Source organism: Candida albicans, chromosome 1 (genome assembly GCF_000182965.3).
Source record: "Candida albicans SC5314 chromosome 1, complete sequence".
NCBI classification, from domain to species: domain Eukaryota; kingdom Fungi; phylum Ascomycota; class Pichiomycetes; order Serinales; family Debaryomycetaceae; genus Candida; species Candida albicans.
Window position 1 is genome coordinate 2,120,062 of NC_032089.1, and position 25,227 is coordinate 2,145,288.

A 25,227-nucleotide genomic window follows, 5' to 3' on the forward strand; every position below is an offset into this window, starting at 1 on the left:
TAAAAATTGGCAATGGACTTTTCAACGACAGCATTAATAGTAGAGGACTTTTTTTTTCTCTTTGTTTTTGTACCCCAAATCTATTTTTTTTTTTCTTATGGCTCCTCTGCCTTCAAGAAAATGCAATGAACAATCAAATATTGAGAACATCACAACAATTTTTTTTTGTCTACATATTCTTCTCCCTGGATACCAAGAGCTTATTCACAGCATCTATTAACTAAATTTAATATCTATTCCGCAATGTTAAGAACCGTTATTGCTCAAAAGGTATGTTGAATTTGTCAGCTGCTGCTATTATCAATGGTTAATGCAAGTCGATCGTTGTCGTTGCTCGGAGAAATAAAGTCCATTGAATTATGGATCTCTGCTCTGAATGACCGACAAAAAAAACATGCAAATCAGGAACCAATTTGGCCATAGCTTCCAACTCATGGATAATGGAAACATTAAAATTACATTCATACTAACTATTCAAATATTATATAGAACTCCATTCGTTCTTTGGCCACTTTTGCATCTCCAGAAGCCGTTTTACCAAAGAAATATGGTGGCAGATACACTGTTACTTTGATTCCAGGTGATGGTGCTGGTCAAGAAATCACTGATTCCGTCAAACAAATTTTCAAATCCCAAAATGTCCCAATTGACTGGGAAGTCGTTGAAGTCAGTGGTGTTGAAAGTGAAACCGGTAAAAGTCATGGTGTTGACGAAGCTGTCGAATCTTTAAAGAGAAACAAAGTTGGTTTGAAAGGTATTTTGTATACATCCACCGGTAAATCTGCCAAATCATTGAATGTTGCATTGAGAAAAGAATTAGATATCTACGCTTCATTAGTTTTAATCAAGAACATTCCAGGTGTCAAAGGTATTTACGATGGTATTGACTTTGCCTTGGTCAGAGAAAACACTGAAGGTGAATATAGTGGTTTGGAACATCAATCATACCCAGGTGTTGTTGAATCTTTGAAAATCATGACAAGATTCAAGTCCGAAAGAATTGCTAAATTTGCTTTCGATTTCGCTTTGAAAAACAACAGAAAATTGGTTACTGCTATCCACAAAGCTAACATTATGAAATTAGGTGATGGTTTGTTCAGACAAACTGTTAAAGATGTCGGTCAAGACTACCCAGGTATTGGAGTAAGTGATTTGATTGTCGATAATGCTTCTATGCAAGCTGTCGCCAAACCACAACAATTCGACGTTTTGGTCACTCCTAACTTGTACGGTTCTATCTTATCCAACATTGGTGCTGCCTTGATTGGTGGTCCAGGTTTGGTTCCAGGTGCTAACTTTGGTAGAGAATATGCTGTTTTCGAACCAGGTTGTCGTCACGTTGGTTTAGATATTAAAGGTAAGAACTCTGCTAACCCAACTGCTATGATTTTGTCCAGTGCTATGATGTTGAGACATTTGGGATTAAACGATCACGCTGACAAGATTTCTAAGGCTACTTACGATGTCATTGCTGAAGGTAATGTCAGAACTGCTGATATTGGTGGTACTGCTACTACTACTGAATTCACTGAAGCCATCATCAATAAATTGGATTAAGCGATGTGATGAAATACATTATCAACCTGAGAGATGTCAGGAAAGAGGAAGGACATACATTAAATATTTATATAAACTCGATTTTTTGTTGTTACAATAAAATGAACTACATTATGTTTATAATTGTTGTATTCTCTGTATTTGAGCTTTCAGAGTCAATTTGCAAATAATTGAACCTGTATATTATACTATAAAGAGTCACCACCACCACAAGAAAAATTTTTCTTTTTTCCTTCCCATCTCTTTAGAAAGCAAGAAAAAAATAAGAGAGAGTAATTTCTACACCACCAACCAACCAAACCAACTTAATACATTGCAAAAAATAATACAAGAACTAATTGCGTACTGACTCACGCATATCGACGCACCCACGCACCACCAACCCACATTTTCAAAAAATTTCATCAATTGCTATATAGATGTAGATTATTCTCAACTATTTTTTTTTTTGATTTTTTTTTCTTTTTCTCTTTTGGTTTCTTTTCTAACGGTTTCAATCGTTCAACCAAAAACTAGTATATATTGCTATTAAACAAATTCAAGAATCATGTGTGACGTCGTATTAGGATCTCAATGGGGGGATGAAGGTAAAGGTAAATTAGTCGATTTATTATGTGATGATATCGATGTTTGTGCCAGGTGTCAAGGTGGTAACAATGCTGGCCACACAATTGTTGTTGGTAAAGTCAAGTATGACTTCCACATGTTACCTTCTGGTTTGGTCAATCCTAAATGTCAAAACTTAGTTGGATCTGGTGTTGTTATCCACGTTCCTTCCTTCTTTGCTGAATTGGAAAACTTGGAAGCAAAAGGGTTAGATTGTCGTGATAGATTGTTTGTTTCATCTAGAGCTCATTTGGTCTTTGACTTCCATCAACGTACTGATAAATTGAAAGAAGCTGAATTATCAACCAATAAGAAATCAATAGGTACTACCGGTAAAGGTATTGGTCCAACTTACTCAACCAAGGCAAGTAGATCAGGTATCAGAGTCCACCATTTAGTCAACCCTGATCCAGAAGCTTGGGAAGAATTCAAAACTAGATATTTGAGATTAGTCGAGAGTAGACAAAAAAGATACGGTGAATTTGAATATGATCCTAAGGAAGAATTGGCAAGATTTGAAAAATACCGTGAAACCTTGAGACCATTCGTCGTCGACTCCGTCAACTTCATGCACGAAGCTATTGCTGCCAATAAAAAAATCTTGGTTGAAGGTGCTAATGCGTTAATGTTGGATATTGATTTCGGTACTTATCCATACGTCACTTCTTCATCAACTGGTATTGGTGGTGTTTTGACTGGGTTGGGTATTCCTCCAAGAACCATCAGAAATGTCTATGGTGTTGTTAAAGCCTACACCACTAGAGTTGGTGAGGGTCCATTCCCAACAGAACAATTGAACAAGGTAGGTGAAACTTTGCAAGATGTTGGTGCCGAATATGGTGTTACTACTGGAAGAAAAAGAAGATGTGGTTGGTTGGATTTGGTTGTGTTGAAATATTCCAACCTGATCAACGGATACACTTCTTTGAACATCACCAAATTGGATGTTTTGGATAAATTCAAGGAAATTGAAGTTGGTGTTGCTTATAAATTGAATGGAAAAGAGTTGCCAAGTTTCCCTGAAGATTTGATTGATTTAGCTAAAGTCGAGGTTGTGTATAAGAAATTCCCAGGTTGGGAACAAGATATCACCGGTATCAAGAAATATGAAGACTTGCCAGAAAACGCTAAGAACTATCTTAAATTCATTGAAGATTACTTGCAAGTTCCAATCCAATGGGTAGGTACCGGTCCAGCTAGAGATTCTATGTTAGAAAAGAAGATTTAGTTGTACACATGCTACGGAAGACGATTAGATTTGTTTTATTAGATTAATAACCTTACAAAATCCTTAAAAAAAATTATAAAATTTTAAAATGTATTCCAAAATTGTAGAATTATTTTGAATATAATTGAACGGGGTCAGTAGATGTATTTATGTATTGATAACACTCTGGTTAGTTGTAAGAAATTATACTAGAAATAAGCAAGACAATTTCTGAGTTCAAAATGCGGTGTTATTTTCTCCCCTCCCCCACACTACGTTTCCAATAATATATCCAAATCACCTCATATTAATAAAAGAGGGAAAAAAATACATATATAACTATAAAAATACAAACTACTTTCTTTTTCTCTATAAAAATCTCATAAATAACGAAACACATCAAAAAGGAAAAACTTAATCATTCTTCGATACGACACTGGCAATCAGGGACTCTCTTGTATTCAATTTCACTTAATTGTTACTGCAACCAAAATTGAAAGAAAGAAGGCAAGAAGGGGACGAGACACTATTGTTAGTTTGCAGTGACCACCCCTCTCCATCATCAGTCCCATTTGTGAAACACTTCCTTTCCAATTGAAAGAGTTTTAAATTGCCAATCTGAATTATTTGTTGAAATTGGACTACCGAGAGAAATACTTCGAGCACTGTTTGGTTATTTTAAGAGAACGTACACTTGACAACACTCTGATCAGACACCCAATCTCACAAGTCTTTGCGAATTTACTTATACTTCATGAATACAAAAACACTTTAAATTATAAAATAACCTCACCAGCTCCAAAATGAATATTCTTCTTGCAGACCATCAAAGAAGGAGTATAAGAGGTATGTACACAATTACGGAGATTAGAGTTTTGCTCTTGTACTCGATTTGATATTAACAATTTTTAGTTGTCAAATTATCGAAAAGGTCTAGCGAGACATTGGACATTGACATAAAGGGGGAGATATGCCGACCAACTACCACTTTGCCGAACAACCACGTAACAAAAATACTCACGTTCAAGTTCCAGAACAATTTCCATTTGGTCATATTGAGAAGCAATGGCTCAATTCAATTGTACACCAAAACTGCAAACTCAAAATACTACACTTTATTCAAGGATTGGAAGAATAATCTAATGAACAGCCACACCGACATGATTGTTGCTCTTGATGTGTTGAACAATCAGTATCTTTATAGCTGTTCACGAGATGGAAAATTGATTATAAGAGATTTGATAAATGACGACGCCGATAAAAGTTATGAAGTGTTCATGCTCATGGATGGTATCGGTAAGATTGATTTAAAGTTGGATAAATTTACAAACACAATTTCGGTTGCTACATGTGGGAAAAATAGTGACCTTAGATTGTATACAATTGACTTGGAGCTAGACAATGCAAGTAAGGGAAATTCAAAAGATCCTGATCAATCGGATTTGACATATGTACAAAGTTTCAGAAATAGACCACTTAGAAGATCTTTCACGACTTTGAGTTTGGAGGCTCCCTTTTTGTCAGCCGTCATACCACCACCGCGGAATACCGAGAGGCGACATTCAAAAGTATTGACGCCGTATTGGCAGTCGATTACACCATTGTATGAATATGTTTACAATCTGGATCCCACAGACCAAATTTCTCAATGGATGTCTAGTGTATGTTTTGTTAAAGGAAATGACTACATAATCTGCGGGAGTCAAATGGGAGAGCTAATAATTTACAATCCCGTCAAAGATATCTCACCAGTGTTCAAGAAACGGATTTCTCAGTTTTCCATTCAAAATATTGAACAAATCGACAGTGATTTGATAATTTTTAGCGATTCCATGAGTAGAATCATTATTTTTCTGATAAGCAAACGGAAGATTGTATTACAATTCCTGCAATTGGATTTTGGTCCATTTCTTCATCTAAAATACATCTTGCCACATGCTTTTAGAAGAAAAACTAATGATCAGGTGGTTACTTTTGATGATATCTACGTGTTGAGTACAACTATAGATCAGCGGTTAGTTGTTTATAAATTGACAGATAGTGGTTCCAGTGAACTATTGTTGTCAGCCAAAATATTGAAAGGAATGATATTTTCAGCAACGTTATTGCAGTCGGTGTCTGAGTATGATCAATTCAGGAATTTGTTTGGCGGTGACGACGAAGGGCCAAGTGCTCCTACAATTATTAAAAAGCGAAAGCTTTCATCAAACTCATATGCTTTGATGACAAACAACAATGGTCTGGGGCATAGTCAGAAGAGTAAGATGTCTTTTATTGAAACGCAGGATAATACGCTAGCGAACACGAGCTCGTCGTCTTCTCAAACTGAATCGGAGGATGATAATGGTGAGAGTTTTGAGTACACAAATGTGGAGAAACACAAAGAAGCAACTAAGTGATGAAGTTACGTGAATGAGCAAATCTTCTAATTTAGCTTGCTTAATTGTGTTTGTGTGTAGTAACTTGTAATGTACGTGATGTCCTTGAAACCACAGAAAGCTACGCTTGGCGACAAGAGTATAGTTGTAGAATAGTTTCACAACATGAAGATTTGATAGTTCAATAAGCTCAAGCTTCTGTTTGCAAACTAGTTGTATTCTTTTCTACTAAATTTTTGGGTATTCAAAATAGTGTGCTATTACCTATACAGTTATGTATTGAGTTACTTTTATCAACACGTCATTTGCTTCACTTCTTCAGTGCTTTTTTATTGCGGTGGCCGCGACTCTGGAACGAAGATTCTTGAAAGTTGCCACTGTATTGTGTTCTACTACCAATTTATTCTTTTTCTTTTGTTCTGACAACTTAACTTTGTTTACAATTCTCTTTTTTCAAACATTCGTCATCAACATGTCTTACAAACTTAGTTCTACTTTACTTGGTCACGAACAGGATGTCAAAGATGTTGCCACTACTGAATATGGTGGATTAGTTTCTGTACTGAGAGATGGTACAACAAGAATCTGGTCAGATATTTATACAACTCATTCTGAGGCAACCATTGTTTTCCATTCACCAACCAACTCATTTATTAATTCAGTAGCATGTATCAATGGTTTGATTGCTAGTGGAGGCCAAGATACCATGATTTATTTAAGCGATGAACATGGTGAGGATAAATATCAATTAATCGGACATGAAGGAAATGTGTGCTCAATGTCTTATTCTCATGGCCAATTGATTTCCAGTTCTTGGGATTGTACTGCAATTGTATGGAATTTAAAAGAATTTGTTCCTAAATACATATTATCAGGACACGAGTCTTCAGTATGGGATTGTCAAGTATTGGGAGAAGATCACTATTTAACTTGTAGTGCCGATAAAACCATCAGATTTTGGCACGGAAAATCGGAAGTAAAACAATTTGTTGGCCACCTGGATGTGATTAGAAAATTGTTGATTTTAGAAGGTGGGGAACAATTTTTGTCTTGTTCAAACGATGGCACTATCAAATTGTGGGACCTCCAAACAGGGAAGAACTTGCAAACATTTTATGGCCACGAATCCTTTGTTTACGATTTAGCATTAATAGCTAACGGCAAGTTTGTATCTACGGGTGAAGATAGAACAGTCAGAATATGGGATTTAGCAACAGGGAATGTGTTGCAAGTCATTACTTTGCCATGTATATCTGTATGGTGTGTGACTGCATTACCAAATGGTGATTTTGCAGTGGGTGGCTCTGATAATTTGGTCAGAGTTTTCACAGCTCACCCTGAAAAGGTTGCTCCTGAAGAAGAGTTGTTGAAGTTTAAAGAGGCTGTTCAGTCATCTTCAATTGCAGAGCAGTCGCTAGATGATTTGAAAAAAACTGACATTCCTGGGTATGAGGCATTATCACAGCCTGGTAAACAGGAAGGGTCCACCATTATGGTTAAGAATCCTGACAATGGAACAATTGAAGCACACCAATGGTCTGGTGGAGAATGGCACAAAATTGGTGACGTTGTTGGATCTTCGAGCAGCGGCAAAAAGCAGACTTACCAGGGGAAAGAATATGACTTTGTTTTTGATGTCGATATAAAGGATGGCGAGCCACCATTGAAATTACCATATAACGTAAATGATAATCCATATACTGTGGCAGAAAAGTTCTTAAGTGACAACGATTTGCCTGCATCCTACACTGATGAAGTTGTTAGATTTTTGCAGAAAAATACAGAAGGGGTGAGCTTACAGGAAAGCACCAATGACTCGAACAACCCAAGTGCTGGAAGAGTTATTGATCCTTATTCTGATGCTTATAATAAGCAACAAAAGCAACAAGGGAACTTGGCTTTGAAAGTGATTCCTTCCAAGTCTTATATTTACTTCACCGATTACAAAAGGGAACTGTTAGTGAATGGACTCAAAAAATTAAACCTGTCCCAGGATTCCGAGTTGCAGTTATCGGATCAAGACTTTTTGGCTGTTGAGTCTTCTTTACTGGAATTGAATTCTAAGCAAGCGCTAGAATTAATCACCAAGTATTGCAGTCATATTATTAGAAAATGGACAGCTTCTGCAAAATTGATTGGGTTTGATTTATTGAGAGTCAGTATTCCCAAGGTGACAACAGTTGATATATTAACATCAACTGATGCTGCTGAGATAATTTTAGATGTTGTGAATTTAGGATTGGAAAACATAAATGTGGAAAATCCAGCACTTTTGATGATGATTCTCAAAGTGTTGAACAATTTAGTTGGAACCACGTTGTTCGTTCAGTTGTACATTGACCCTTGTGGCACTGACAATAAATTATACGAATACAATACGTTTTTCCAGAACTTGTTAAAGAAGTTACAGAATAGCACTGCCAAATTGACACAGCTGGCAAAATTATATACATCTACGATGACAGCATTAACAACATTGGTGTATAATTTATCGGCATATCAATTGCAAACCAGTGCATTGAAAAATAACATGGGATCTGCCAAGCCGGTTATCGAATTTATGGATAATTTAGGTAATCAGATTGTTGCTTCCTCAAGCGAGGCTGCTTATCGGTTAGCAGTTGCGTATGGTAATTTCAAATATGGAAAATTATACACTAACGAAACCCCTTCATGGTTAGCTGAAGCAGGAACTCTTTACGCAATTAATGGCGAACAACGATTCCTTGATATCGCAGAAGATTTAAAAAATATATAAGCATTAAATATAGACTACTATGTACGTGTATTATTTAATCGTATCTGTATAATTCAGATACTTTTTGAGCATATTGAGCCAACTTTGAAGCAGCATTTATATCCAAATTATCGCTCAACTCTATGACAGAGTACACAAAAATCTTTAATTCATCACCACTGACCTTTCCAATGATTTCGTAGTTCTTATGAATCTCTAATGGGGAATCTGTAACTTGTGATAAATCTAACTTGATAGTTCCGTTGCACACTATGATGGCTTGATTCGAAGCATGATCAAATGATTCACATTTGCCCATCACTCTGACAAGTTTGTTCTTATTGGCTTGTAATAATGTTCCGTCTATTCTGATATTTGAAGCTTCCATTGTGTAGTGATTATGGTAGTAAGAATGTTATACTTTAATGACAGAAGTAATAAGAAGATTGTTTAAAAATACAACGCGTCCTCAAGTTTTTCGAATGTTAGAGTTTGAGATTTTCCGTGTTCTTCCCAACTCTCGTTTTATTCACGTGCAGGCAGACAACGAATTCAAACCAAATAAAGTTATTTGTGGGAATAACCTCTGTTGAGGTATTCCACCCAACACCAATCAATTGACTTTCGATCTACAGATTACAGACAACTTATAGGAAGCAATTTAACTTGACAAATATTGTAAGCCACACAGACTAAGCATTTCCAGAGTCATTAGACTATTTATAGACTTTAGATTTGTTGTAGGTGTTCATTGCGCCTAGGACTACAATTCATCCCTTAAACTGCTCAACTTGATATATAAATTGAAAGCCACTTGAATTGCTAAACTTAATTTTCATTTTGAGTACAAAAGCAGGCTTCATTTTACTTTTTTTTTTTCTAAACAGAAAAAGGAGAGAGTCCAATGAATTAGATTGGACAATATCCGTTATTGTTGTTGTTCAAAGTGGTTCGCAAGTTTTTGCACTTTTCTAGCAAGAGGAGGAGGCGAGATCAAGAAAAAGACCACGTCCAACAATAAAAAAATGAAAAATTTTTTTTTATATATATAACTTGCCTATAGTTTTTTTTTTCTTATTAGTTTTCGTCTTTTGTCGAGTTTAACATTTCAATTGAATATCAATTTTTGTAACAATGTTAGACGACGTTGCATTCATCAAGACACCTGCTGCTAAAAAGCAACCACCTGCTTCCAACGAGTGTGGTGTTTGGACTACTGATTCTCCAGCTATTCATAATGCACCATTACCTGCTGATGGACCTGGTTCAACTTCTTTTTCAAATACAATTTTGTTCAGTATTTTGGCATTAGTTCCAGGTTACATCACTTACAAATTAGGTTTAGGTTTCAAGACCTGGGTGTTTTTCTTTTTGATTTTGGCAATTCCTATTTTAATGGCTTATTGGAGTATTATGTCTACATTTTCTCCACGTATCAATGAAAAAGTCAAGTACCCAAACAGACCAATTTCTTACTATTTAGAATTCCATACTCCAGAATTGAAGGCTAAATACGAAACTTCCAACGGTGGTAAAGGCTCTAAAATCCCAATTGAAACTTTCCAAGAATTGTATTTTGATGGAAAAGTTTCCTTTAAAGGGGACTGTTTGGATGTTTTGGAATACAAGCACGATTGGGCCAGCTTTAGATTTACATTGGGTTTGTTTAGATTCTTCTTGTTGGGTATGATTCCAGAAGTTATTTTCCACTCTCAATCACAAGACGAAGAACAAGTTAGAGATCATTACGATCGTGGTGACGATTTCTACACCTGGTTTTTGGGTCCAAGAATGATCTACACTTCTGGTGTTATTAGTGACATTACCAGAGAAGAAACTTTGGAAGAATTACAAGACAACAAATTGACTGTTATGGCAGATAAGATCGACTTGAAAAAAGGAGATCATGTTTTGGATATTGGTTGTGGTTGGGGTACCTGGACCACTTTTGCCTCCTCTAAATATGGTGCTAACGTTACTGGTATTACTTTGGGTAGAAACCAAACCAAATGGGGTAACACTTTATTGAAGGAATATGGTATTCCATCCGATCAATCCAGAATTGTTTGCTGTGATTATCGTGATGCTCCAAAATCTTCTAAACCAAGTGGTAAATATGACAAAATCACCTCAGTGGAAATGGCTGAACACGTTGGTATCAGAAGATTGACTGCATACTTGGAACAATGTAGAGACGCTTTGGAAGACGATGGTTTGCTTTTCTTGCAATACTCTGGTTTGAGAAAGAACTGGCAATATGAAGATTTGGAATGGGGATTGTTCATGAACAAATACATTTTCCCAGGTGCTGATGCCTCTACTCCATTGAGTTTCTTTGCTAGTTGTATGGAATCTGTTGGGTTCGAAATTGTCAGTGTTGATAACATTGGTGTGCACTATTCTGCTACTTTGTGGAGATGGTACAGAAACTGGATTGGGAACAAAGATAAGGTTGTTAACAAATACGGTGTCAAGTGGTACAGAATTTGGGAATTTTTCTTAGGTAGTTCTGTTGTTGCCAGTAGAAACGGTACTGCCACTTGTTATCAATTCATTTGCAGAAAGAATATTAATTCATATAGAAGAATTGATTACGTTCCGCAACAAAAAGGTTTGCAAGGTCCTGTTCAAGAAGGAACTAAATGGGCTAAGGAGTTTACCAACTTTTACGATTAAACTGGTTGAGCTTTTATGGTGTATTTGTATAGATTTTTATTTATTCTGATCTGAATAAACGTACCGGACTTTTACTTTCTTTATTATTATTTTTAGTTTTTGTCTTTTTTTTTCAAATATGTTGTTCTCAGATGAAGTTTCTGAATGGTGTCCGATCTTATATCCTGTCTATCAAACTGATTCAGGCCCCGGCTACGTGGAACCATTAACCGTAGCCAAGATAAAAGAAATGATCAAATTAGGAAATTTTTTCGGAGATTTCCATGGTCGTGGGGAAAATTCCAATTGTTATTTTTATCGGGTCAGCTAGCCAGCCAATAGAAACAACTCTAGCTTTGAAGTTGTCAAGTTTTTTTTTTGACTCCTCTTCTTTATCAGTTTGGTTTTTCGACAGTTGATGTCTTTTGTTGCATAATGCTATCACCCCATTTAAACAATCGCCACTGTATTATTCATACGAATCAATTCAGTGAATATATATTTCGTTGATGCACGAACATGACTTCGTAGTCACACTATGACGACATTCTGACTCTGACACAAAAACCCTTCCAGAACCTCGGATTGGAGTTTAGTTTTTCTCCTATACTGAAATATTCTGTCGCAGTGGGTGGCCGATCCGAAGTATCGCATAAGTTTTGAGTGTGTTTTTGCCTCACAGAGTCATTTTTTGGTGACTTCCGTTCAGGCGAGAGCCCGACATTTCAGATATCTAACTACGACAGCAAAATAAATCTGGGGTAAAGCAGAAAAGAAAGAGAAAAAGTCCACTCCCTCTTTCTAAAAACAATCATAGAAAATTTCACACTACAAAAAAATATTATCTCTTCGGTCCTTTAGTGAATTGGAAACTTTTTCAACAAAGAAGGAAGCCAACAAAAAAAAAAGTATAAATTCAATTGCCTTTTCCCCCTTTTTTTGCAAATTATAAGTTTGAATTCTCTTTTCCTTTTTCTTATTATTTTACTTTTACATTTATATATATAAATATTCACACAGCTTTGTATATATATTAACCAAGTTACATAATGTCTTCCCCATTCCCAAAAACAGCTGATAAGATCAAAGGTGTCCAAATATTAGGCCCTGTCCCAGAAAGTGCTAAACACATTTTCAACCAAGAAACTTTAGCATTTGTTGCCACTTTGCACCGTGGTTTCGAAGCCAGAAGACAAGAATTGTTGAACAACAGAAAGGAACAACAAAAATTAAGAGATCAAGGTTTCTTGCCAGATTTCTTACCAGAAACTGAATACATTAGAAATGATGCTACCTGGACTGGTCCACCATTAGCTCCAGGTTTAGTTGACAGAAGATGTGAAATCACTGGTCCAACCGACAGAAAAATGGTTATCAATGCCTTGAACTCCAATGTTGCTACTTATATGGCCGATTTTGAAGATTCATTGACCCCAGCTTGGAAAAACTTGGTTGAAGGTCAAGTCAATCTTTACGATGGTGTCAGAAGAAACTTGACTGCTAACATTAATGGTAAAAATTATGCCTTGAACTTGGACAAAGGCAGACACATTCCAACGTTGATTGTGAGACCAAGAGGATGGCATTTGGATGAAAAGCATGTATTGGTTGACGGTAAACCAGTTTCCGGTGGTATTTTTGATTTTGCTGTCTACTTTTTCAACAATGCTCAAGAAACCTTAGCTAGAGGCTTTGGTCCATACTTTTACTTGCCAAAGATGGAACACCACTTGGAAGCTAAATTGTGGAACGATATTTTCAACTATGCCCAAGACTACATTGGTTTGAGAAGAGGTACCATCAGAGCTTCAGTTTTGATTGAAACCATTCCAGCTGTCTTCCAAATGGATGAAATTATCTATCAATTAAGAGAACACAGTGCCGGTTTGAACTGTGGTAGATGGGATTACATTTTCTCCTACATCAAGTGTTTGAGAAACCACCCAGACTTTATTTTGCCTGATAGATCCCAAGTCACTATGGCTGCTCCATTCATGTCCTCATACGTTAAGTTGTTGGTCCACACTACTCACAAGAGAAAAGTCCATGCACTTGGTGGTATGGCTGCTCAAATTCCAATCAAAGATGATGAAGAAAGAAACAGAGCTGCTTTGGCCAACGTTACTAAAGATAAATTAAGAGAAGTCACTCTTGGCTGTGACTCTTGTTGGGTTGCCCACCCAGCTTTGGTTCCTGTTGTGTTGAAGGTTTTCAACGAAAACATGAAGGGTCCAAATCAAATCTCATTGCCACCAAAGGAACCATTCAAGCCAATCACCCAAAGAGACTTGTTGAGTCCATTTGTTCCAAATGCTAAAATTACCGAACAAGGTATTAGAGCTAATATCATTATTGGTATCTCCTACATTGAAGCTTGGTTAAGAAATGTCGGTTGTGTTCCAATCAACTACTTGATGGAAGATGCCGCCACCGCTGAAGTTTCCAGAACTCAAATTTGGCAATGGGTTACCCACGGTGCCAAGACTGACACCGGTAAAGTTATTGACAAACAATACGTTAAGCAATTATTGGATGAAGAATATGCTAAATTGGTCAAGAGTGCTAAACCAGGTAACAAGTTCAAGAGAGCTTTCGAATACTTTGCTCCAGAAGCTCTTGGTGAAAAGTACTCCGATTTCGTGACAACTTTGATTTACGACGATATCACTACTATTGGCAGATCTTTACCAGGTGAAAGATTGTAAAAAAAGAAATGTTCGGGAAACGTTTTCAATTTGTAATTTAAATAGTATGAAAGTAGCTTTTTTTTATTAGTTTTGTTTATGTTTATTCATGAAATATAGGAAGTTATAAAAAAAAATTTAAGAACACATTAGGGGGACAAGGACTGAAAAGAACTTGTTTAATTTATTAGAAGTTTCTCGTAAGTATTTGGCTGCAAGAATTATCTCCAAAAAAAAATAGTCTTTATAGATAACAAAGTACTGGTCCAAAAATGCCATTTCAGAACGATGATTGTAATTCTGAAATTAAGGTGTATGTTGTGGCAGTTATGCATTGGTTATCTGAATTTCCCAATTCCCCAATAACACCAGAATGTTCATTAGAAGAATTCATTCAACCTACTAAATTATTTGAGATATTTCAACTCTTATTTTCAAAAGAAGAATCGAGCGGTTATTTGACAAATTGTTTTATTGCAAACAAAGATATTCAAAGTGACATAGAATCGATATATATTTCTCAAATCACTTTGAAACAAATTGAAATTTTAACTGATATTTTGGATCGTCATTTGCGATCTCGAATAACGTTAAATACCTTTCCGTATCTAAATCTTTACAAGCTTATAATGTTCAATGACTACGCTGAGTTGAAAAAATTGTGTCAAATTTTATTCAGAATTGGCACTTTTACATCAATTTTGTCAGCAAATGGACTTGCATATTTTGAATTTTTGACTGATAACGACAAACAGGTAATCAACCAATTCAAAGAACCGTTGATCAAAACAAAGAAAAACAAATATCCAGGGTTACGAGAAAAATCAATGCCTCCAGCAGATACAAACTCTGACTACGACTCAGCTGACCCCAAGAGTGAAAGTTGCTATTTAATGCAAGAAGAAGAGCTAGAGGCTTTGAATTGGGAAATATCTATATTTGAAAATTTAGTTTATAAGTTAGCTAAAGAAATGTAAAGTTAAAAACTACAACACCTATTTAAATCTAGCTAAAGCTGGACCCAAGAGATCCTTCTCCTCGGGTATTCCTTGTTCCAAATTACGTCTTCTCTGTCTAGCTTCCTTTTCCATCTTCAAATTCTTTTCAATTCTTAATTTCCTTTGATCTATCACGTTTTGAGTCTTTTTTCTCATATGTCTTCTCAAAGCAGAATTTTTCCCTTTCACTTCTGCTTTAATCTCCATCTTATCCTTAGACTGTTGTGTTTTATCTGCCAATTCTGTGATTTCACCGGGTTTCAATCTCACAGTACTAGCGCGTTTGTCAACGGTACCAATAACATTTGGATCAAGAGCGATAGTGTCTGCAGGCAATTTATCAAGCAATGATCTGACTTCTTGTTGTTGTCTTTGTTTCACTGATTCGTAAGGATTCAATTCAAGAGCATCGTAGTTAGCTTCACCTGATCCTGGAACGATAATAGAATTGAAACCTTCTTCATGACCAACACCTAATATATCCTCAAATGGCACAAACTTGGCCTTTTCAATTTTTGATCCCGGTATTAAATGATTCATGTATGGCTCAGATTGGTGTTTGCCTTTTAAAATGTCCTTCCAGATGGTAACATGGGGACCCCAACCTACTGAGAGTAGGCCTGTATCAGATATGTCTAAGCTGGATGCTGGAGTTTGTGAGTAATAGTTATCAACCTCTTTGAATTTTCTTATATCCCAAATTTTCAAAGTTTTGTCTGCGGCTGCTACTGCCATATACTTCCCTTCTCTATCGATGGCCAAGTCTCTGATTGGTCCTCTTGCAACTTGCAATTTGACCAATGGCTCTGGCATATTCGGGGCCCACATACTTACAGTTCCATTACCGTGACCCAAGCATGTAACTGCATTCCATGGATTGTGTTTCATTGCTTGAGTCGGACCTAATTTCGTTCTGAGTTCACTTACTAATTGACCTGTTGACACGTCGTGGTATTTCAAGAACCCTGTGTGACCAGCAGTTACTAAAAGAAAATGATAGGGCAAAAAGTCTAATAACGTAGCCTCTATGTGCTGTTTAAGTCTGTGCAATTCTGTACCTTGATTATCATAAATAAAAGTGTATTTCTTTTGCGCTACAGCAAAGTATTGATCATTGTGTAAATACTTTACTGCATGCACTGTTTCATTAAGATGTAATTCACAACCTAGTTTCCCTTTCCTCCAATCAATGGAAGCAACATGTCCCTTTTTACCTCCTAATAACAAATCACGCCCAGTACGAGAATAGTCGATTGTGTATGGTCCAAATTCTGGTAACTTTAGTTCAAATTTCTTATTGGCAGTACTACTATCTACAGCATCTGCTATTTCATCTTGCTTAAATTTGAACGTTTTTTCCATATCATTTTCTGCTTCTAAAAACCCCTGTTCTTCTTGTAACAATAAATCGGTTCCTGCTGCTGACTGAATGGCCTCTTTATACTGTCTGTCAATTCTTTGTAATTTCGAATTCAACTTTTTATCTTTAGTATGCCTTTTGGATTTCTTGTACAGTCCTGCTCTTTCATATTGAGCGGTGCCAGCTCTCTCATGTGATCCCATTTTACCTGTAAGAGCCATCTTTGATGAATATTTCTTTGTTGTTTTTGTTAGGTTTAATGCCTGGCACTAGTTTTAGTTTCAATTTTTTTTTTCTTTTTTGTTAGCCAAGAAGATCATCTCAAAATTAGCCTTACTGAAGAAGACTACGCAGTTTGGGCGAAAAAAAAAAGAGCGTAGAAAAGCTTCCGTTGCCTGCATATTATTGGCAGAGCTCAAGTCTTTCTTAGTACCAGAGTCAATTAGATTCAGAATATTTTTCATTTCACGAGGTGTCAGTGCGTTTGTACAACGTCAGTTGATAGTTTACATCAACAACTATATACTGAAGGAGTGTTGCATCCCCCTTTTTTTTTTCTTCTCTCTTCTTTGTTTTTGTTAAGAAGCATTGAGTTTGATTTTGCTTTTATTCCTTTGTGACTTGTGTGGTAATCCCGGATCGATTTTCTAAAAAATCAGCATTGCAATGTTTCGTCCAAGTATCAAATTCAAACAGCTGACTTTGTCCATAATAGCAAGAAGATTAAAATCTTCAGCACAACATCAACCTTTGAGATCCAGTTTTGTCCCTTCTCCAATTGTCTTTGTTGCCGGATTGGCTGTGGCTGCAGTTGGTGGATATTACTGTTTAGATTCAAGATCAGCAATCCATGAATATGTTTTGTGCCCATTAATCCGAACTTTCACAGATGCAGAGCTGGGACATAAGTTGGGGATTTTTTTCATGAAGTATGGATTGTCCCCAAGATTATTGGATGATGGTAAAAATGACCAAAGCGACGTTTTAGGTGTCCAAGTATTTGGCCATAAGTTGAAGAATCCAATAGGTTTGGCTGCTGGTTTAGACAAAGATGGTGAAGCAATTGAGTCTTTATTCAATTGTGGCTTTTCTTACGTTGAAATTGGTTCGATAACTCCTGAACCTCAACCAGGTAACCCTCAGCCAAGATTTTTCAGATTGCCAAAAGATGATGCTGTTATTAACAGATATGGTTTCAATTCAAGTGGGCATTTCAATGTTTTGGCAACATTGAAATTGAGATTCAATAAATTGTTGAATAAATTTGGAACCTCACACTCTTCGGAGCAACATCCATTTTCCAATGCATTCCAACAAGGCAAATTATTAGGTATCAATTTAGGAAAAAACAAATTCGGTGACGAGGTCAATGACTACGTGAAGGGTGTTGAAAGATTGGGTCCATATGCCGATGTCTTGGTTATCAACGTGTCGTCTCCGAACACCCCAGGATTAAGAGACTTGCAAAGCGAAGCCAAATTAACTAATTTATTAACTACTGTTGTGAAAGAAAGAAACGTATTGGGCAAAAACTTGTTAGGAAATAAGCCACCAGTTTTGGTAAAAGTTGCACCAGATTTGACGGAACCAGAAATCGAGTCTATTGCTAATTCTGCCAAAGAGGCCAAGGTTGACGGTATCATAATTTCTAATACCACAATTCAAAGACCTGTTGATAGATTGTTGACTACTGACAAGCAATTGATTAATCAAGCTGGTGGTTTATCCGGGAAACCATTAAAACCATTATCCTTGAAGGCCTTGCGAACCTTGAGAAAGTACACCAAGGACTCTGATTTGGTATTGATTGGTTGTGGTGGTATTTCAAATGGTAAAGATGCCTTGGAGTTTGGTAAGGCCGGTGCTACATTCATTGAATTGTACACTGCTTTTGCTTATAAAGGTCCAGGTTTAGTAGGTAAAATAAGAGACGAATTGGCTGAAGAATTGAGGAAAGAAGGTAAAACATGGGAGCAAATAATTGGCTCTGATGATAAGTGAACAATATTGTTATGATATGTCTCGGCGTGTATTTTTGCTAAATTTTTCTACAACTGTATTCGCGAAAAAGAAAAAACATATTTTTCTTCTTGTTAAAGTATAAACAAACAAAATAGTAAAAATTATTGAGATCTCTTATTATTTGATTTCTTTTTCTGCAAATTAACAACCTTTCAGGAGAATGTCCTCATCTAAACCAGTTACCCCTAGAAATGATAGGAGACAGAATAGTGGAAGACGGCATCTGCATAGATCTTCCGGAATTCAATTACCAAGTATGTCGCCAAAAGTCCACCATTACCCAATAGATGCAGAAAACCTACCTATGGATTCACCAGAAATTGTGGAAAAATTTGCATCACTTGCAGAGTCTATGGAGACATTGGACTTGCATATGCACGATTTGTGTCATATTCATGATCATATATCGAATCAATTCAACGAATCGTTTGCAAGTTTTCTATATGGGTTGTCAATGACAATGTGGTGTGTAGACTTCCCAGGATGTCCAAGTAGAGAGCAATGGGAAGCACTAATATCGAAAAGGGAAAGAAAAGAAAGAATTGAAGTTTTAAAAAAGCGTTTGGCAGATGCCCAAAAATTAAATGATAGACTAAAATTGAGGTTATCTGACGAAGCTAAACAAAAACCACAACAATTAACATCACAGCAAAGACCAACACACGGGCCCACTAGACAGATTAAACAACAGCCACGATCTGTGAATTTCAATACACATCTGTCAGATAGCATATCAACAAATAGTTATACATCAGGAGACTTCAACACCAATCGTCGGGTGTCAAGAATACCACAACCATCTAGATCAAACCTTCCGTCTTCGAGATTTCAAGCACCATCCAAATCAGGACCTAATCTTAATCAACCACCAAGGTATATGCGTGGGTTATTCGATGGTAATAACACGTTGAATACTTCTAATTATAGTCGAATCAAAAAACCTATCCATAACCGATCAGTAAATAATTTGCAAAATAGACCACCCTTTAGATAGTTATATATATATATATATACTTATCCCCCGTATATGAGTTTTAGTTTTAATTCGTATTTCACTTGTTCAACAGACTTGTTTTGTTGGGAGGCAATCATTAAAAGATAATCCATATTCTCCATTGAGTTCATAATTAATTGTCTTCGATTTTGCTCTTGGTAGTTAATAGGCTCGGAAGTTGTAAAGGAAGTAGGTAGAGGATTCATTGAGGTTTTATTGGTTTGTTTTGAAGTATCCATGTATTCTGCAAGATATGTCAATAAGAAAAACGAAACAAAGTGTAATCTATTGCTCTGTCATGTTCATACAGTTTAGTTTTGTATGCTGTTGTCTGCCTTTTTTTTTTCTCCCTCAAATATTTCTTTTGTATACATTCCAATTTATTTTTTTTTCAGGTTTTTCTATAAAGTGTTCAATATATTGGTTTACAGTTTTTAAAAAGCACTAATCACCACAACATGTCGGAACCAGTAGTTGATACAGCTGAACTTTCGGCTGAAGAGAAAAAGAGATTACTTAGAGAAAGAAGACAAGCAAAGATGTCAAAGGGCAAGGCAACTGCCAGGTTGAACGATATTTTGTCGCAGGGTTCGTCCGTGAAGACATCGGGAGTGAAATCAGTCTTGGATCAAGAGAAAGAGGCCACGCCAAGTCACGATGAAGATCCAGAAATTCAAGATATCACAGAGATAACTACCCCTCCTCCAAGAACACCACCAATTGGTGAAGATGCTCCTCAGGATATAGATAAGATTTTCCAAAGTATGCTTCAACAACAAGGACAGGGGGCAGATACTGCTGGCGACCCTTTTGCTCAAATAATGAAGATGTTTAATCAAGTTGAGGGTGGTGATTCACCACCCAGTGAAAGTGCAACTTCGACACAGGATCCAGCAGAGCTCAAATATCGCCAAGAGTTACTCGAATATAACACTTATAATCAAAAATTGTGGAAATTTAGATTTTTATTGGTTCGTGTTTCAGTGACCTTATTCAACTTCTTTTATCATTACATTAACCTCTCCAACTTTCATGCATCGAATTACGCTTATGTTAGAGATTTGTCGTCTGAGAAATATCCTGTTCGAGACTTTTTCACTTGGTTTGCCACTACAGAAGTTGTTCTTGTGGCAGCTTACTATTCGATATTTCATTCTTTGGGGTTATTTCATGCAGCCAATCAAAACAGTTTTGTTTTGAAAGCTATGTCAATGGGTTCAATGGTGTTGCCGCAATTGGAACATTATAAGCCATTGGTTGCTAGGTTTTTGGGGTATTATGAACTACTTGGTATAGTTTTGGGTGACTTGTCATTAGTCATAGTATTGTTTGGTTTACTTAGTTTTGCAAATTGAGAGCGCATAGGTATGTGGATTGAGCTATATACATCTTAAGTATTTTACATAATAGTTAAATAAAAACAAAAAAAATTCATGCTTTCTTTTGCATGTCTTTTCTTTTAGCTGCCAACAATTGTTCGGCAGTAGCAAACTGCTTACTTTTGTAAATTGAAAAAAGTAACAAAACAGTACTACCAATTGATAAGCCAAACCAAGTAATTAAATATTGCAAGTGGTTGTTGGAAAACTTAATAAAAGGCTTTGCGGCAATTGGCACACCTTCATTTACAAACTCAAATTCTTGAAACTGTAAAGTCTCATCCTTGTTGGCATTTGTTGCAATAAAAGCTGCATCTGAATCCTTCTTCTTTGAAAAAAGCAAACTGCTGATAACGGATGGTTTCTGCTGTTGTCCATTTTCATCTTTCCTCCAGTCTATGTGATCGTGTAAATCGTAGATCATTTGGCAATAAATGGGTAAAGATCCACTTTGTTTGGCCATAGCAGGAACATCAGGGACATGGAATAATCTTGAGCCTTGTTCGTGCTCCAACTGTAAAAACGATTTCTTTGGCATAACCCGAAATAATGCTTCTATTTCTATTTCACCTTGTGGTCTGGCCAAATGTGATAAGTATCCAGATGATCTGCTACTGGGGACAACTTTGTCTTTCAGAATCCATCCTCTTTCAATTAAAATCGGATCTCCTCCATTTTTTCTAATAAACGGTGTTACAACAAGATACCCTAATTCTCCATCCTTTAATCGTGGTCCTAAGAACATTTCCTGGTCATAATCAAAACGGCCTCTACATTTAAATCTTCGATATTCAAAGTCTGCTATAACTGATGGATCCAAGTTTGGTGGTAATTCTGGAATCACAGGGGCTGCAAGATTATTTTCACACTTTGCAATTAAGTCGGTTTTCCATTGTAATCTATGCACTTGCCAACATCCTAATGCAAAGGAAATTATAGGCATGGCATACATGAGTCCTAAAAGTACACGACGTATTGTTGGCATTTTTGATTGATGTTCCAAAGTACGCAAATTCCCTGGCACGGCCTTCATTGGCTTCCAATCCATAGTTAAGGTCTTCACTGAACGATTGAATTGTAGTAGTCTTATTGGCTTGAGTTTGACAAGCCTGGTTGTATGAATGTTAAACATGGTTGAGTTTTTTCAATGTCTTTTGATGGAATGGGTTGTATTCTAATTTGAAGTAATACATTGCATTATCTTTTTTTTTCCCAAGCCTATTTTTCTTATGAGAGAAGGAGTATCCCTTGTACACACCATTTTATACAACCTGCAAAGAGTTAAATGAAGCAACTCAAATAAGCTTCAATACCAAAAGTAAAAATTAATAGAAGTTGGATAGGCCAGGGTATCGCTTGAATTATACTCAACTTTTGAACAAGTATCAAATCAAGTGTGGTTAAAAAAGACGTGAAGAATCTCTCCATTAAACCCCAAACCCCGCTATGCCACTCCTGTGCCACAATTCCCGCGATCTGTAAAGAAAAATAAGAGCATAAAACTCCCAAAAAAAGCTTAAAATCTAGTTACCTTTCTTCCTCTTTTTATAAGGTTCTTTAAAATGAGTACAATTTCAGCAGATGCATTGCTAAACGAAACAAAGAGAGAAAGAAATGAAAGATTCAAGAACCAACTATATCAAGCAGCAGCAAAAGGAGTACTACAAGGCACATTAATTGCGTTGATGACAGGGTATGCATTATCTTACAAATATAATCATGGGGTAAACAGAGCATATTTCAAAACAACTTACAAAGTATGGTGGTTTGTTGGGTGGAACGTTGTTGGTATAACTTTTGCCACTGATACTGCTAAAATGAAAATCAGTAAACAGGCAGCTATGGAAGATGAACTCAAACGAAACAGATATATTGAACAGGAATTGAGCAGGAATCTCAAATAGAATTTTAATGAAATAAAGAATTATATAATGACAAAACAAAAAAAAAAAGAAATAGAAACTTTTACGTACTTCTATTTACTACTTGAAATGAATTTATGAATAGAATGCTTCTTCGTGAAACTTCAACCCATATTCAGTGGCCCATAATTTAACATTTTCAACAAGCGGTTTTGGTCCTGCAGAAATAACCCAGATCTTTTCTGCATTTAAATCCTCTTGGACAACTTTATTGCGTGGTAAGTCACGGCAGCAAATCAAATTGTGGTTTTCGTCTTCTGTGGGACCTGAGCACTGTGTAAATCCTTCATTGATACACCAATTGTAATATCTATGATTCAATTTAGGACGACCTTTATAAATTTTATTCTCTAAATTTAGTCTTCTTGTTAACAGCTTAAATTGCTGAACCCACGATTTAGTTTGATCAGATGATGACTGTTCAAAATATGGAACAAATGGTTCATTTACACTCGACTTGCGGGAAACGTTTCTCAGAGTGGTGTTCTGTGGGCTCAAACTATCTCCTGTAATCTCAAATTCACGGACAGACCCTCCATCTTCAATATCACTACTATCAACTAATATATCGTCAACGTCATTAAAGTCCTCGTATCGAGAATGATTGATCCCATTGTGTGTACAGTCTGAATCACTGTCTTGTTCTTCTTCGTCATCACTATTCATACTGATGTCGACATTTTCTATTTGATTTTCAAGATTCAAAGGAATTTGTGACTCATTGTTGTCACTCAACAACGGGGAGGTTTCATCATGTTCTATATCAAAATGACTGGAGATTCTAGATTTTTTGCTGAAATTGGAAGCACAGCTTATTGCGTTTCGAAGAGTTTTTGCTTGTTCTTTGATTGTGCTATCACCAGTGATAAATATCTCAAAATCGTCACCATGAATGAATCCATCAAAATATCTAAGCACTAGTACGTCTCTAAAGTCTTTGATAACCCAAACAATCTTAGTGGGAATCCCATGGTAATTCATAACCCTCAAGATTGGCAATGCAAATGAAATAGCAGATCCACCAATAACAATCAATAAACGTTTAGCATTGACCAGTAATTTGCTCAAGGAAAAATTTTGGCTTGATTTTGAACCAATAAACAACAAGTGTGGGTCATAACTACCTGCTATCATATATCTTCTCATATTATATAACTTGAAGTTACTTTTACGAATAATTAATCGTTGATATTTGTCAGTGGGAAAGGAAACTAAGGTGTATGGATGATAATTTGGAATCAACTGTTTGAATGCTCTGACTATGAAACTTGAACTGTAGTTAGTTAGTCTAATATGTGCTCCAGGTGCAGTAGCGGTTTTTGCAATCAACAGGTTTGGAAACTCAATCATTGCTATATTTGGTGAAACATCAAACACCTTGACTTCACCTTTGTTTGACACTCTGGTCAAACATACACGGTATGCAATTTGTCCGACCAAAATTGAAACATTAGCAAGTGTATAGAATGTGAAGGGACTTGGTCTGATATGAAATTGAAGACACACAACTATTGTCCATGTCCAAAGGTAATGCATGCAATAAAATACCTTATACCAGCGTTTTCTCATTGAGGATAACGAAGTTATCATAATAATTACAAATCCTAACAAAGCTACCCAACCGTAGTTGTTTTCGGGTTTGAAAGTCTTTTGGGTCGTGTTCGTTTTTTGAAAATATCCAAGGTATAAAACCGTGTGTATAACACTCTGAATAATTATTAGTCTGGACAACCATTTATGTATTGGGATCAAAGTCAAATATAAAGTATGAGGTAAGGGACTTGGACGTAAAGTCAAAAACAATATTGTTGGTAAACAATTAGCTGGGATTCGACCAAGTCGTTTAGCTAAGAATATCAAGTCGCCATTGTAAATATCAACTAAAGACAATGAGGTCAAGAATGTTATCCAAAACAATAGTTGTATAATAGTAGATGAACGTAGTGTTATGTTGAACACGATAGATTTTAATAACTGGGCAATATAAGTATAAAATCTATCTTTGAATGTGGCAGTTTGGCAGTTTGGATGGTGTTCATGCTGAGTATAATGATCCAACTTTCGGTTAAAGGAACGTATTATATTGGATTTGAATCGATGGTGATAATTGTGAATAATAAAGTACTTGTAAATAGGTATGGATATTATAAATAGAAATAATAGTAAAGTGGTGATGTTTCCATATTTTGAGGTTATATAATTTCGTAGTCTGCTATACTCTTTTGTTTTCCCATTCGGGTAGTGGAAATAATCTAGTATGGTGGCATTCATTGGCTAAAAACAATATTACTGTATTCTAAGTTGAGAAAACAAAAGTCTTAGCCTTATAACTTGTGCTGTGTATTGGTTGACTCTATTCTATTAGTCTCTATTTCTTGTTGGTGGTAGTGAAAGGAGCATGAAAATTTCAAATCTAAAATCGACAACAACCCTGTCTATTTATTTTATATCTTTCGCTGATTGAAAGGGATACCGTTGACAATTGCTAGTTGCCGTTCGTAGCTATGGCAATATACGCAATGTCTAAAAAAAAAGACAAAAAAAAAACTAATGATGCTCAAAATCAGAAATGTGACCTGAAAATTATTCGGAAAGTGTTTCCCTATTTTTCAAAATTATGTATATAGGTAACTTCCGTAAAAGATAAAAATAAACGGAGGTAATGATTAATAATATTATTAATGCAATTGATTAAATAGATAAGTTAGACCACGGCCCGATATTCTAT

General features: G+C 36.1%; 16 protein-coding genes across 16 annotated transcripts; 11 read left to right on the top strand and 5 right to left on the bottom strand. All coding sequences in view use genetic code 12, as the record gives it.

The window, feature by feature from the left end:
* Window positions 1-243: 243 nt before the first annotated feature.
* Window positions 244-1,557, top strand: IDH1 (isocitrate dehydrogenase (NAD(+)); the record flags this gene model as incomplete). Its single annotated transcript, XM_019475138.1, has 2 exons — window positions 244-270; window positions 490-1,557. The coding sequence occupies 2 exons, from the start codon at window positions 244-246 to the stop codon at window positions 1,555-1,557; spliced, it is 1,095 nt and encodes a 364-aa protein (XP_019330683.1).
* A 547-nt stretch (window positions 1,558-2,104) lies between these two features.
* ADE12 (adenylosuccinate synthase) lies at window positions 2,105-3,391 on the top strand (the record flags this gene model as incomplete). The annotated part of the gene is made up of 1 exon (XM_718420.1): window positions 2,105-3,391. One exon carries the CDS (start codon window positions 2,105-2,107, stop codon window positions 3,389-3,391), a length of 1,287 nt encoding a protein of 428 aa, XP_723513.1.
* Window positions 3,392-4,173: 782 nt separating this feature from the next.
* On the top strand, window positions 4,174-5,769 carry CAALFM_C109650WA (uncharacterized protein; the record flags this gene model as incomplete). The annotated part of the gene is made up of 2 exons (XM_019475139.1): window positions 4,174-4,216; window positions 4,283-5,769. The coding sequence occupies 2 exons, from the start codon at window positions 4,174-4,176 to the stop codon at window positions 5,767-5,769; spliced, it is 1,530 nt and encodes a 509-aa protein (XP_019330684.1).
* A 451-nt stretch (window positions 5,770-6,220) lies between these two features.
* DOA1 (Doa1p) lies at window positions 6,221-8,506 on the top strand (the record flags this gene model as incomplete). Its single annotated transcript, XM_718422.2, has 1 exon — window positions 6,221-8,506. One exon carries the CDS (start codon window positions 6,221-6,223, stop codon window positions 8,504-8,506), a length of 2,286 nt encoding a protein of 761 aa, XP_723515.2.
* A 34-nt stretch (window positions 8,507-8,540) lies between these two features.
* CAALFM_C109670CA (uncharacterized protein) lies at window positions 8,541-8,873 on the bottom strand (the record flags this gene model as incomplete). The annotated part of the gene is made up of 1 exon (XM_718423.1): window positions 8,541-8,873. One exon carries the CDS (start codon window positions 8,871-8,873, stop codon window positions 8,541-8,543), a length of 333 nt encoding a protein of 110 aa, XP_723516.1.
* Window positions 8,874-9,619: 746 nt separating this feature from the next.
* On the top strand, window positions 9,620-11,161 carry MTS1 (Mts1p; the record flags this gene model as incomplete). Its single annotated transcript, XM_718424.1, has 1 exon — window positions 9,620-11,161. The coding sequence occupies one exon, from the start codon at window positions 9,620-9,622 to the stop codon at window positions 11,159-11,161; it is 1,542 nt and encodes a 513-aa protein (XP_723517.1).
* A 1,028-nt stretch (window positions 11,162-12,189) lies between these two features.
* MLS1 (malate synthase) lies at window positions 12,190-13,845 on the top strand (the record flags this gene model as incomplete). The annotated part of the gene is made up of 1 exon (XM_718426.2): window positions 12,190-13,845. The coding sequence occupies one exon, from the start codon at window positions 12,190-12,192 to the stop codon at window positions 13,843-13,845; it is 1,656 nt and encodes a 551-aa protein (XP_723519.1).
* A 251-nt stretch (window positions 13,846-14,096) lies between these two features.
* CAALFM_C109700WA (uncharacterized protein) lies at window positions 14,097-14,801 on the top strand (the record flags this gene model as incomplete). The annotated part of the gene is made up of 1 exon (XM_718427.1): window positions 14,097-14,801. One exon carries the CDS (start codon window positions 14,097-14,099, stop codon window positions 14,799-14,801), a length of 705 nt encoding a protein of 234 aa, XP_723520.1.
* Window positions 14,802-14,819: 18 nt separating this feature from the next.
* CAALFM_C109710CA (uncharacterized protein) lies at window positions 14,820-16,403 on the bottom strand (the record flags this gene model as incomplete). The annotated part of the gene is made up of 1 exon (XM_718428.1): window positions 14,820-16,403. One exon carries the CDS (start codon window positions 16,401-16,403, stop codon window positions 14,820-14,822), a length of 1,584 nt encoding a protein of 527 aa, XP_723521.1.
* Window positions 16,404-16,848: 445 nt separating this feature from the next.
* On the top strand, window positions 16,849-18,183 carry URA1 (dihydroorotate dehydrogenase; the record flags this gene model as incomplete). The annotated part of the gene is made up of 1 exon (XM_718429.1): window positions 16,849-18,183. One exon carries the CDS (start codon window positions 16,849-16,851, stop codon window positions 18,181-18,183), a length of 1,335 nt encoding a protein of 444 aa, XP_723522.1.
* A 181-nt stretch (window positions 18,184-18,364) lies between these two features.
* DAM1 (Dam1p) lies at window positions 18,365-19,198 on the top strand (the record flags this gene model as incomplete). Its single annotated transcript, XM_718430.1, has 1 exon — window positions 18,365-19,198. The coding sequence occupies one exon, from the start codon at window positions 18,365-18,367 to the stop codon at window positions 19,196-19,198; it is 834 nt and encodes a 277-aa protein (XP_723523.1).
* Window positions 19,199-19,218: 20 nt separating this feature from the next.
* On the bottom strand, window positions 19,219-19,437 carry CAALFM_C109740CA (uncharacterized protein; the record flags this gene model as incomplete). The annotated part of the gene is made up of 1 exon (XM_019475140.1): window positions 19,219-19,437. The coding sequence occupies one exon, from the start codon at window positions 19,435-19,437 to the stop codon at window positions 19,219-19,221; it is 219 nt and encodes a 72-aa protein (XP_019330685.1).
* A 219-nt stretch (window positions 19,438-19,656) lies between these two features.
* On the top strand, window positions 19,657-20,553 carry CAALFM_C109750WA (GET complex subunit; the record flags this gene model as incomplete). Its single annotated transcript, XM_718432.1, has 1 exon — window positions 19,657-20,553. One exon carries the CDS (start codon window positions 19,657-19,659, stop codon window positions 20,551-20,553), a length of 897 nt encoding a protein of 298 aa, XP_723525.1.
* A 76-nt stretch (window positions 20,554-20,629) lies between these two features.
* SHY1 (Shy1p) lies at window positions 20,630-21,709 on the bottom strand (the record flags this gene model as incomplete). Its single annotated transcript, XM_718434.1, has 1 exon — window positions 20,630-21,709. One exon carries the CDS (start codon window positions 21,707-21,709, stop codon window positions 20,630-20,632), a length of 1,080 nt encoding a protein of 359 aa, XP_723527.1.
* A 430-nt stretch (window positions 21,710-22,139) lies between these two features.
* On the top strand, window positions 22,140-22,481 carry CAALFM_C109770WA (uncharacterized protein; the record flags this gene model as incomplete). Its single annotated transcript, XM_718435.1, has 1 exon — window positions 22,140-22,481. The coding sequence occupies one exon, from the start codon at window positions 22,140-22,142 to the stop codon at window positions 22,479-22,481; it is 342 nt and encodes a 113-aa protein (XP_723528.1).
* A 93-nt stretch (window positions 22,482-22,574) lies between these two features.
* CAALFM_C109780CA (putative ferric-chelate reductase) lies at window positions 22,575-24,770 on the bottom strand (the record flags this gene model as incomplete). The annotated part of the gene is made up of 1 exon (XM_718436.1): window positions 22,575-24,770. One exon carries the CDS (start codon window positions 24,768-24,770, stop codon window positions 22,575-22,577), a length of 2,196 nt encoding a protein of 731 aa, XP_723529.1.
* Window positions 24,771-25,227: the final 457 nt, after the last annotated feature.